Raw genomic sequence first — 12,667 nt, 5'->3', positions numbered from 1 at the left:
CTTTATTTAAAGAAGGCTTTCCTTTGGCTGGAGTGGCAGCAATATCATCCAATGCCGAGCTACACTAGTTGTGCGTCACCAGACGGGCGGCGGCACCAGCCAATAGCCGGGGACGTTGTCCGCGTCTTCTGATTGGCCGCTTCATTCACATATAAAAGGTGTGCGCCGGCGCACGCCCCTCCTCTTTCCAGGCGTCCTCGTGAGAGGTTCGTATGGGTTCTGGGGTAGTGTCGGCCACCGGGGGCGGGAAGGAAGGATGGGGGGTGTTTGTGGGATCCTGGTGGGGGACAGGGTCCGGGCCTGTCCGGGCTGGGGCCTTGGAGGTGGCTTGCGCTCCCCGAGGGGTGGCGACGGTGATGGCGGCGGCAGCACCAGCTCGGGCTGGCGGGCGCTCACGCGTGGCCTGCCCTGCGTAGGCCTTGTGTTTGGAGTCTGGCAGGGCCATGGGGATGGGTGTCGGGGCGGAGGGTTGCCTGAGCTCCTCTGTTTCCTCAGTGACATCGTCTTTAAACCCTGCGTGGCAATCCCTGACGCACCGCCGTGATGCCCAGGGAAGACAGGGCGACCTGGAAGTCCAACTACTTCCTTAAGATCATCGTAAGTGCGGGGTGGGTCGCGATCGCGCATTATGCCGCTTGGGCCTTGGGCACTAATAGGGACGATCAGCAGTCATATGCTGAGCACTGCCTTGGTGCCAGCTACTAAATGACCATTTTAGGAAAGTCTCATTTAATTTCCATAGTTTGTGGAGATCTACCCGCCCTCCCCAACCCCCCCCCCCTTTTTTCAGATAAACGGGTTCAGGCAGGTTAATAGGCTCCTAAGATGACAGCATTCATATTCTGGTCTGTCTGGCTTACAAATAGCACTCGTGGTTTTGTGCTTCTGCCTCCATTTTGTAACCAATGAGGCAATGAATAACTCATTATAAAGTGGCAACTTGTTGCATATTTAGGTCTTGTCAGCCAAGATACCAAACATCTTGCAGATGTGTTCTATTGGGTGCTCTTGAGGTGGGTCTTCCCAGAAACCCAGACCATGCTGTTGTGCATTAGGCTGCCTTGTGGAGCTTAATCTAGTCTCCCCTGTTAATCTTGGAAGTTTTCAGACATACAGAGAACTTAAAAGAACTGTCTAGGAATCACATCTACAATCTAGATTATGCAAGTGACGTTTTGTTGTATTTGTTTTGTCTTGTTTAAAATGCTGCGAGCCTAATCTTATTTGGAATGTTTTTTTCTGTTGATGCAGCCATTTAATGGATAGAAACATGCCTCATAACTGGGGAAAAATTGAAAATGAATGCTACAAAAAAATTTGGGGATTGAATATAGAGACTTAATCTTCACTGTACATATTCAGGGTACAGATTGACAAATCTGTCAGTTTTACAACTCAGGTGGCTCCTGGTGGAAGAAATTGTCCCAGTTTCTGAATCGTTTCGAAAGCATAGAAGGAAGGAAGGGAGATGGAAGTCCGTGATTGTGGGATTTGGTTTCTCTTGCTATTTTTCCTCTTTTCCTCCTGCTAAACATCGTTCGTTTCTGGCTTGTTTTCATAGCAACTTTTGGATGATTATCCAAAATGCTTCATTGTGGGAGCAGACAATGTAGGTTCCAAGCAGATGCAGCAGATCCGCATGTCCCTCCGCGGGAAGGCTGTCGTGCTGATGGGCAAGAACACCATGATGCGCAAGGCCATCCGAGGGCATCTGGAGAACAACCCAGCTCTGGAGAAGTCAGTTAATTCATTTGGTCATCTTTGTCTTCCCTTCTCGGTGCCCTTCTCCTTTTCCCTGGAGAAGGATGGTGCTGAAAGGTGACGGTTTTCTGTAAACTTCTCTTTGCAGACTGTTGCCTCATATCCGGGGGAATGTGGGCTTTGTGTTCACCAAGGAGGACCTCACTGAGATCAGGGACATGCTGCTGGCTAATAAGGTAAGGGGAGAATCGGGTTGGCTAAAGAGATCTTGCCGTTAATTTTGGCTCCTTGAAAGCAAAATTGACCGTAGTCAACTTGTATTTGTGGAGAGAAGACTTCTCATTACTGTTTTCGTTCAGGTGCCAGCTGCTGCTCGTGCTGGTGCCATAGCCCCATGTGAAGTCACTGTGCCAGCCCAGAACACTGGTCTGGGGCCCGAGAAGACTTCCTTCTTCCAGGCTTTAGGCATCACCACTAAGATCTCCAGGGGCACCATTGAAATCCTGGTGAGTGGGCTTGGCTTGCTAGTGCAAGTAAGTGGGGGCTTGGTTGCTGTGGACCTGCTGGTTGTCTAGGTGTTAACTGCTAATCCTGCCTTGTTCTTCAGAGTGATGTGCAGCTGATTAAGACTGGAGACAAAGTGGGAGCCAGCGAAGCCACACTGTTGAACATGCTGAACATCTCCCCCTTCTCCTTTGGGCTGATCATCCAGCAGGTGTTTGACAATGGCAGCATCTACAACCCTGAAGTGCTTGACATCACAGAGGAGACCCTGCATTCTCGCTTCCTGGAGGTACATGCTGTCCATGTCAGGCCCTTGGTACATTAATGGTTGAGAGCTTCAGCTGCAGTCTGAAGCTTCTTGTCAAACTGGTTATGTAGCTGCAACTGGCTGTGTAACCAGAGACAGATACTTTGTATACTTCAGTTTCCTCATCTGTAGACCAGCAATAATAATACAAGATTATTGAAGGATTCGGTGAATTAATGAGTATAAAGCCATCTAACAGCACTGGTCGCAGAGTGAGGACCATAATTCTAGGGTCTGCAATAAGTCATGAGATTTTGCATAGAGTCATGAGTCAAAGGAGAAATGAGAAAAATGAGGGCAGTGTAATACACGTGTTGCTAGTATCCTGTTTGGGAAGGACTGACTTTTTGTGGAAACATCTTGCTTAGTTTTTGCCATTAAAATATTTTTTTAATTGATGAATAAGGTGAAAGGAAGATGGAATTCCCTTTTTTTTTGGACAAATGAAAAACTGGAATTATATATACCATTATCTGTTTGCTTGGAGATCTCACTAGTGGATGAAATTAAGGTGGAATTAGCTCAACATTTTTTTGTAACAGTTGAATGCTTATCTTAACTGTTCAGATTTTCACAAAATGGTGACTTTTTAAGTAAATGCCTTCATTATGGTATAGGAAATACTCATGTTGGGAATAGGGGTAAAAGCATTTGTAAGTGACTGGATCTGAATTGTCCTGCCAGAAGCATTTAGTACGAGGTGAAGTGTCTGTGTGAAGCGAAGATGCTGACTTAGCAAGTTTTGTCTGCTGTTGAACTTTGCTTGGACCTCATGGTCTTGTCTATAAGATATCTCCCTTGAAATGTAAGTTTTCTCTCCCTCCATAGGGTGTTCGCAATGTTGCCAGTGTATGTCTGCAGATAGGTTACCCGACTGTTGCATCAGTGCCCCATTCTATCATCAATGGATATAAGCGGGTCCTGGCTTTGTCTGTGGAGACTGATTATACCTTCCCACTTGCTGAAAAGGTAAAAACCCACTAGGACCACAGGGGGCCTAATGGAGGGTAAATGGACGATGGTCTGCTGAGTTGTGCTTTAATTGTATTTTAGAAAGCAGATACCTTTTTTTTTTTTTTTTTGAGAGAGAGAGGGCGTACGTGAGCAAAGGGCAGAGAGAGAGGGAGAGAATCTCACGAGGGGCAGAGAGGGAGAAATGGGGCTCACCTGAAGCAGGGCTTGAGTTCACTCAGTGTGGGGCTCGAATTCACAAAACATGACCTAAGCCGAGGTCAGATGCTTAACTGAATGAGCACCCAGGCACCCCCAAAGCAGATACATTTTTTTTAAGAGTATACTTAAGAAGTTGGGGGGCAGCGGAGGTGTATCCTTGACTTTAGAGACCCAAAGAAGGGCTAGTTAGTTGAGGGCTAAGGGCTGGGCCTAAACTCACCAGGCCATAGCCAAGCTGTCTTGCTTGATCACTTCCAGGGAAGGTTTCAATGGCTTAGAAGTTACTGGCCATTTAACTAGAACTGAGGGGTTGTGGGTAGTAGGGATTGTGGATGACCATTTTGATCATGAACTTTTCCCCTTGCTTCAGGTCAAGGCCTTCTTGGCTGATCCATCTGCATTTGTGGCTGCTGCCCCCGTGGCCGCTGCCACCACTGCTGCACCTGCTGCTGCTGCAGCCCCGGCCAAGGTTGAAGCAAAGGAAGAGTCGGAGGAATCAGATGAGGATATGGGATTTGGTCTCTTTGACTAATCACCAAAAGCAACCAATTCAGCCAGCTTTATTTGTGAAACAAGGAAATAAAGGCTTCTCAAAATTTGTCTCTGGACTCTTCCATTTTGTGCATTTTGAGGTTCACAGTGCTGTATACTAGAAACTAGAGCCATGGTAAATAGTAGAGCTTTATTTGAAGGTGGTGACATTTTATTTTTTTAATTTATATCCAAATTAGTGTATAGTGCAACAATGATTTCAGGAGTAGATTCCTTGATGCCCCTTACCCATTTAGCCCATCCCCCCCCCCACACCCCCTCCAGTAACCTTCTGTTTGGTTCCCTATTTATGAGTCTCGTGTGTTGTCCCCCTCCCTGTTTTTATTTTTGTTTCCCTTTCCTTATGTTCATCTGTTTTGTCTCTTAAAAAGTCTTCCTATGAGTGAAGTCATATGATATTTGTCTTTCTCTAATTTCACTTAGCATAATACCATCCAGTTCCATCCATATAGTTGCAAATAGCAAGATTTCATTCTTTTGATTGCTGAGTAATACTCCACTGTGTGTGTGTGTGTGTATATATATATACATATAGATATATATATATACCACATCTTTATCCATTCATCCATCGATGGACACTTGGGCTCCTTCCATACTTTGGCTATTGTTGATAGTGCTGCTGTAAACGTTGGGGTGCACGTGTCCCTTCAAAACAGCACACCTGTATCCATTGGATAAATACCTAGTCGTGCAATTGCTGGGTCATAGGGTAGTACAATTTTTAGTTTTTTGAGGAACCTCCATACTGTTTTCCAGAGTGGCTGCACCAGCTTGCATTCCCAATTTTATTTTATTTTTTAAATAAAGTTTATTTTGAGAGAGCTCATGAACAGAGGGGGCAGAGAATCCCAAGTCCTGACATGGGGCCCAAAGTCCTGAACTGTGAGATCATGGCCTGAGCTGAAGTCAGACACTTAACTAAGTCACCCAGGTGCCCCAAGGTTTTATTTTACTTTTTATTTTTTAAGAATATTTATTTTTGAGGAAGAGAGCACGAGTGGGGTAAGGGCAGAGAGGGAGACACAATTCAAAACAAGCTCCAGGCTCAGCTGCCAGAGAGCCCCATGTGGGGCTCGAACTCGTGAACTGAGAGATCATGACCTGACCTCAAGTCAGACACTCAAGTGACTGAGCCATTCAGGTGCCCCTCCAAGATTTTATTAAGTAATCTTTACACCCAGCTTGGGTCTCAAAAGTCACAACTTGAGGTCAGGAGTCTTAACGCTCCACCAACAGGGCCAGCCAAGCACCCCTAACTTTTTATACCAGAATCCTTATTTCTGGCCACTAGCCTGGGTGCCTCTAAGATAACTTTCAGTAGGTGTAGTGTCCGTTGAGATACTGGCAGTGTTTTTCTTTCTTTTTTCAAAAAAAAATTTTTTTTTTAATGTTTATTTATTTTTGAGACAGCATGAACGGGGGAGGGTCAGAGAGAGACTGAGACACAGAATCTGAAACAGGCTCCAGGCTCTGAGGTGTCAGCACAGAGCCCGATGCGGGGCTCGAACTCGGACTGCAAGATCATGACCTGAGCCAAAGTTGGTTGCCCAACTGACTGAGCCACCCAGGTGCCCCACTGGCAGTGTTTTTCAAACTAGGTGGCGATCCAATTCATGATGAGTAGGTAGTGTCTAAAGAGATAAAACATGATCGCTGAAAGGGTAGGTTACAAATCCACCATACAAATCCTCGTTACCAATCTGTACTGGATCATGATGTAAACGTATTTTAAAGTTTGAAAGCCATTACTGATAATAGGCTAATAGAGGGCCAACAACTAAACTGGGCAGACCCCATTCACTAAACTGTATTAGAGTTGGCCAATCTACACGGAAAATTTAGAAAACCCCCGTGGACCATGAGGCCCTGTTCCTACCTTCAGTATCCCACCCACCCTGTGGCCTTTCCTTTGGCTCCCAGCCTGGAACCAGGTTCACCCTGGGCGGGTGCCTCACATCTCCTGAATACTTCCCTGGCAGTCAGATCTACAGTGTTTACTAACTCCTACATTGTCCGCCACTGGGTTACAAACTCAGGATACTAGTTCGCTGTCTCACTTTTACCTAGTTCAGTTCTGCCATTTAGGAAACTTTCTTCAAAGAGTGTGGTCTTTACTGGATAAAGACCCACGTTGGGGAGTCGAGGCAGGACCTGCCGACTTGAAGGGGGTTGGAGGCCTCACCGCCTTACACACCCTCAAAGGCCCTAGTTTCCCACGAGGCCAGGCTGAGAAGGCCCCGGGGCTGAGGAGCAGGCCTTCGGGAAAGAGGCCTCGACCTTCCCGGCACGGGCACCGGCTCTGGATCTCGCTCCCCGCTTCCCCTTCAGGGATGCAGCGGCCGCCTTCCCGCCCGGGGGCGCCAGGCCCGGCCCCAACGGGAGCCTGGCCTCGCCCTGCCGCGTGGGCCCGCGCTGTGACCCGGAAGCGCTCCGGAAGCGGTTCCGGAGTCAGCGCCGGCAGGATGGCGGCGGACACGCAGGTGAGGCGGTAGGCTGCGGGGCCAACGCGGCCAGCGGCTGGGTGTGGACGGCGGCCGCCGGGCCGGACCGCCCTTGTCACTAGCCTAGGAGTACCGGGGGGTAGGGGGGCGGTGGCTGCGGAGGGCGCGGCCCCGGGGCAGCCTCCGGCCGGCCCCTCGCGGCTCCTGGTCCGGCCCGGCCCGCGCGGCGCAGACCGACCCCAGGCTGGAGGAGTCCGGGGCTCCGGCCTGGGCTTCGGCAGCGGTTGTCCGGCGGGGCCCTCCCCGAGCCTGGAGTTGCAGAAGTTCACCTTTACTAGTCTTTGCCGCATTTCCCAGAGCGCTCCAACAGTGAGCACCGGCCAGCGCAGTCTCCTTAAACTTTACATTAAGCAGATGTTTCTCGAGCACCAACTTTGTGCAGAGACTTCGAGCATAGCCTTTGGATTTATACAGAACCGAATTTGAGTCCCAGCTCGATTACCACGAGACGCTGGGCAAGTTACTTAACTCCGCCAGGTCTCAGTCTTTTCGTCTGTGAAATGGGACTAAAGTCATACCTATGGTAGAGGCTTGTTGTGAGGATTCAGTGACATAAAGTAGGGCACCTTATACGTTGGTTGTTATTAGGTCCAGGGTCGAAAGTAAGAGAACTGTTACTACCTTGGAAGAGCCTTGTCATCCTTGTGTGTTTTTCACCTGTGAGTGCCTTGTAGTTCAGGGAAGGACTGGGGAAAACTTTTTCTTTCCTTTTAGCTTTGTTGGTAGTTATAGAGTGAAAAAGGGAATAATATAGGAAAAACAGATGTCTAAAGGACAGCTTGGCTTATTTGAATCTCTAGGGGAAGGAGACTAACTGATTTTGATATGGAGGCCCTGAGGCCAGAGAGTGAGAGCACTTACCCTGAACACTGGCAAGTTGTGTATTGAGAATCTCCTGTGCAAGGGGCTGGTAATTAGTTTAGAGTTGTGTTACACAGAATCCTGGAAAGAAAAACTTAGTCTCCTCGGTATTTTGGAAGAGGTTAGGGGACACATACTGAATGTTTAGCATTAATGCTCAAGTACAAAAACATCTCTCTAGAGCTGTGTGTTCAGTACGGTAGCCACTAGCCATGCGGATATTTAATGGCTAGTTAAGTTAGTTAAAAGTAAATGCGATAAAAAATTTAGTTCTTCAGTTGCACTAGCCACGTTTCAGTGCGTGGGTAGCCACATGTGGCTGGTGGCCACTGTGTTGGGCAGTGCAGAAGAACTGTTTCCATCATCACAGAAAGTTCTATATTGGACAATGCCACTCAAGAGAAACCTGTGGACTTTGCAGCTGTTTTCATCTGGTCACACCAACAAAAAACATCTGTGAAATATCTTGGTGTGCACTTCTTCAGTTTTCTGATGGGGTATCAAGTGGGCAACATTCATTTTCTGATTTAGAGAAAGAAGAGCTTTGAACCTAAAAAGTTCGTTCATATTTGTGAGAGAAACTATAGCCAAGGATTTAATATTAACCTGGAAAGACAGCTGTGTGGGAATTCTAGGTAGAGAGTGGGTTGTATTTATGCATCTATTTTTGTTGTCCCCTCAACCCTTACTAAAACTGGTAAAAGGTTTTATTTATTTATTAAATGTTTATTTTTGAGAGAGAGAGAGAGAGTGTGAGCAGGGGTGGGGCCAGGAAAGAGAGAGAGAGAGTGTGCGTCAGAGAATTCAAAGCGGGCTCTGCACTGATAGCAGTGAGCTGGGTGTGGGGTTTGAACTCAACAAACCATGAGATCATGACCTGAGCCGAAGTCGGACGCTCAACTGACTGAGCCATCCAGGCACCCCTTAAACTATTAAAAGGTTTTGAAAAAGTACTCCCACAAGGATTGGGAGAATGGAGAGCAGACAACAGCAGCAAACTTTTAGAAACTCTAAAGTGCCGGATGGGAAGGATTTAGTAGACCCAGGGAAAATGAATCCCAAACTGACAGTTGGGAAAGCTAAGAAGCAACCTGATTCACATGGCAGAATCTCTGGCAGATGGGAGCTGGTGGTATTAACTGACCTCTGGAAGTGAGGGTGAGTGGGAGGGGTGAAATTAGGATTGGTTGAGAGCTTTTCTCAGATGCAGTCAGATCCCCAGCTGTCTTTCTCAACCTTGGCAAAAGTCTGGCCTTTTTTTTTTCCTCTGGAGACTGTGAAACAGGATCACTGTGAGGACTAGAGTAGGAGGTTCAGTATCCAAGGAAATCATCCACAGAGTAATTCAAGAAACTTGCCCTGAACTGGAGGGTGTGTTTCCAGATCAAAAATGCTGAGCACAGTGGATGAAAATAGACTCACAACAAAGAACATTGGTGTGAAATTTTAGAACCTTAGACACAAAGAGAAGATCCTAGAAATTTGCAGAGGGAAAAGTCAAGTCTCACACAAAGGATCAAAAATCAGAATGGCATTGGACTTTATAGCAGCACTGAAAGCTGGAGCTCAGCGAGAAATGTCTTCAGAATCCTGAGGGAAAATGATTTCAACCTAGTATTCTGTATCCAAATAAACTTAATTCAGGTGTGAAGCTAGAACATTTTCAGATGTGCAAGGATTTCACAGAATGGGGGATGTGCTCCATCTAAACACAAGAAAGAGTACATTTTCAGGGTGAGACACTATATCCCAAGTATAGAGGACCAACTGCCAAATTGGGGCAGGTCATCAAGTTCTGAGAGATAACTTCTTCAGGAAGATAGACTTGGGTAGAATACCTGATCTGCCCAAAGAGGCAGACAATTTGTCAAGTGAGAAGCAGACAAGTGGCAAAAAATTTGGGGTTGAATTGTCGATTAGGACAGATAAAACAAGGCAGACTGAGGTCAGGTGGGAAAGGGCATTTATTAACTCCAGGGTTAATAAAGCTGTGTAGGATAATAAACACAGTATATTAAATGGAGGTTGAATGTAAACACGGACAACTGAGCTGGCCAATATTATGAAACTGAGGAATTATGTTGGGGAAGTGGGGAGTGTGTGTGGTGAGGTTGGAGAGAGAGCTACTGTAAAAGGCAATAAAACGGAAAAATCCCATAGTAGTAGTACAAGCAAGTTATTTAGAGATTATGGAGATAACTGCCAAAATTATGAGCCAGAATTGGTGAAAGAGGGTGCTCTTGGGGAGAGAAGGCAAGGGACTGGGTTTTCTAGCAGACTTCCCAGAATTCTTTGGCTTTGACCTTTTTTTTTTTTTTTTTAGGTATGGTTGACATGACTTTGACTCTTTAATTATCTGTATGTATGACTATAAAAAAAGACAGTATTAAAACAATCACTTGGAACAATCACAAAACCGTGGAAGACAGAGTCTTGGCATGAGTTTACTCATTGCCAGTAGAATTACATCAGGGGTTTAAATATAAGAAAAACTTAACATTGTTTTGTTTCTCTATGTACCCTTTTCTATGTATTTTACTAATAAGGCCTCTATGTATTAAGGTCTCTATGTACCCTTTTCTATGTACGTTACTTGTAAGACCTGGCCTGTCACTGAAATAACTTTAGAAGGAAAAGATGAGGGCACCAGTATGTCAGTTACTTGGGTCTTACCATGGCCTTTTCTAGTGCTCATGTATCCATGACTTGTCCATTCTATAGTTTGGAGAATATTGCTCAGGAGCAGATTTTCCGGAATATTTGCAAACTGCCCCCACCCAGTGCAGAGGATGCAGCTGTGCTAACATGGATGGTGGTTGAAAGCTAGGGACTGGTTAGCAGTGGTTAATGGACCTATCGGTTTCAGGTTTAGTTTCAAAAATGCAGGTGCTGTGGCTCTCAACCTCTGTCTGAGCAATGGCTTCCCCTCTTGGAGTCCGCTCCTTCATCACTTGTAAAGTGGAGATACTGATGCCTGCCTCAAAGGCTTGTTGGCAGTAGTAGCTGACCTTGTGCTGAGAGGAGAGTAAATGCTCTACATAGGCTCCCTCCCTTAGCCTCTAACAAGTCCTACGAGGTAGGTGCTAGAGTTTCCACAGCTGGTAAGAGGCAGAGCTGGGATTCAGCCTCTTTACCTTCTACCCCTCAGCCACTGTGCTTATGTTCTGCTAATGACCTGCCAGGATACTGACATTCCCCTTGTGGGAGGTTAACATGAGCTGATATAAAGGGAAGACACTGATATGTGGTGGGCCCTCACCAGAATTTACATAATTGTGAAAGGGTATTTTCTGTCCTGAAGTTTTGGCCTTTTGCCTTGCCTTTTTTTGTCTAAATTTCTTTCTTTTTATTTATTTATTTTCTTAATGTTTATTTATTTTTGAGAGAGAGAGCGTGCTTGCACATGTGCATGAGTTGGGGAGGGGCATAGAGAGAGGGAGACACAGATACTCAGCAGTCTCCGTGCTCTGAGCTGTCAGCACAGAGCCCGATGTGGAGATCAAGTTCATAAACTGCGAGATCATGACCTGAGCCAAAGTCGGACGCTTAACTGACTGAGCCACCCATGCGCCCCTGTCTAAATTTAAGTAAGATATCAGTATTGACTAGTTGACTGGGTTAAAACAGTACATGTCAACTGGGGAATGATTTTGCCCTCGAGGAGACATTCGACAATGTCTGGAGACAGTTCGGATTGTCAGCTGAGGCAGGAGGAGTGGAATGCTGTTATTGGCATTTCGGGGGGTAGAGGTCAAGAACACCATTCAGAATCCTACAGCATACGAAGATGGCTCCACAGCAAAGAATTATCCAGCTCTGAATGTCAGCATTGTGGAGGTTGAGAAACCTTGGTTAGAGCTTCACTGAATTCTGCACCTGCTTCCCTAGCACGCATGTGCGCACGTGCGCGCGCGCGCGCGCGCGCGCACACACACACACACACACTCTCATTGTTTTGTAGTTTGCTGAAATTTTCTCTGTGGGTTTGGTCTTTACAGGTTTCTGAGACACTAAAGCGTTTTGCGGGGAAGGTGACAACAGCCAGTGTGAAGGAACGGAGAGAAATCCTCGGTGAACTGGGGAAGTGTGTTGCTGGAAAAGGTATTTATTTTCCATCCATGTGACCGAGAGATGATTCCATTTCAAAGTAAACTGTACTCTCTGTTTAGAACCATGGCTGCCTCTTTCCCTTGCAGCACCTTCTGCCTTCACTTGCCGTATTTGCTTGCCGTACTGTGCACTGAAACCTTCACTGAAACATTTGGGTTAGTGGAGAGTTGATCCATTTAGGTACCAGAGATTTGTTACAGTTTTAGCCATTTTGATTGGAAATATTTCTAAAAGATACCAACAATATTAGGCAGTTTACTAGGTGCAAAAACATTTTCTTTACGACTTGGGGCACCAGTCTGTGTTCCGTGGAAGTCAGCAAGGTGGTAACAGGCGATTGGCCACATTTTCTGCTTCCCTCTGGGAGTTTCACAGCATATTCTGGGAAGGGGCTTTAACTTTATGAAGCTTTCGTTAACCCTGTGTTTTCCTTGCACCTCTCTTTTGCCGAAAACCAGTTCAGGGTCTGGGGAACACATTTTGGGAAATATTGAGCACCTATAGTTATCCTGATTCTGTACCATAACTGAGGGCTTTCCCTGCAACCTACTGGGATGTGTAAGACAAGTTTGCCTTCATATAACACTGTATGTTAACTATACTGACGTTAAAAAAAAAAAGTTTGCTTTCATCCAATAAATCTTCATTAGCTTTTAAATTACCTTTTGTTGTGTTTTCACTGTGTAGCATTGGTTCTCCCAAGTGGTCCCTGGACCAGCAGCATCAGCATTATGTCAGAACTTGTTTGAGATACATACAGATTCTCAGCTCTGTCGCAGAAACTCAGATTCAGAGACCGGGTGGGCGTGGGGGTGGGGGAGGTGGAGCCCAGCATCTGCGTATTAATAAGCCCTTTGGGTGATTCTTAGATTCGCTGAAGTCTGAGAATCATGGCTGTGTCGAGTTGGGTCTCCCTTCCCCTCAGCTTTCACTTCTTGTTAGTGAAGAGCCTGCT

The 12,667-nt window shown here is 46.3% G+C and overlaps 2 protein-coding genes across 2 annotated transcripts in view; both read left to right on the top strand.

The window, feature by feature from the left end:
• The first annotated feature begins 105 nt into the window (after positions 1–105).
• Positions 106–4,236, top strand: RPLP0 (ribosomal protein lateral stalk subunit P0). The gene is made up of 8 exons (XM_019467287.2): positions 106–206; positions 496–597; positions 1,562–1,737; positions 1,850–1,937; positions 2,061–2,207; positions 2,309–2,494; positions 3,341–3,481; positions 4,056–4,236. Exons 2-8 carry the CDS (start codon positions 544–546, stop codon positions 4,215–4,217), a joined length of 954 nt encoding a protein of 317 aa, XP_019322832.1. The 5' UTR covers positions 106–206; positions 496–543; the 3' UTR covers positions 4,218–4,236.
• Positions 4,237–6,682: 2,446 nt separating this feature from the next.
• GCN1 (GCN1 activator of EIF2AK4) overlaps positions 6,683–12,667 on the top strand; it is a 57,450-nt gene continuing 51,465 nt past the window's right edge. The window contains exons 1-2 of the mRNA XM_019467288.2: positions 6,683–6,720; positions 11,601–11,703. Coding sequence (XP_019322833.2) covers positions 6,703–6,720; positions 11,601–11,703 — 121 coding nt within the window. The 5' untranslated portion in view covers positions 6,683–6,702. The remainder of the gene's footprint in view (positions 6,721–11,600; positions 11,704–12,667) is intronic.

The sequence above is a fragment of the Panthera pardus genome, unplaced genomic scaffold (assembly GCF_024362965.1).
Source record: "Panthera pardus isolate Hobbes unplaced genomic scaffold, ASM2436296v1 HiC_scaffold_15, whole genome shotgun sequence".
In the NCBI taxonomy this organism is placed as follows: Eukaryota; Metazoa; Chordata; class Mammalia; order Carnivora; family Felidae; genus Panthera; species Panthera pardus.
Note: the sequence above shows the minus strand (reverse complement) of the source record. Positions and strands in the feature narration are given on the sequence as shown.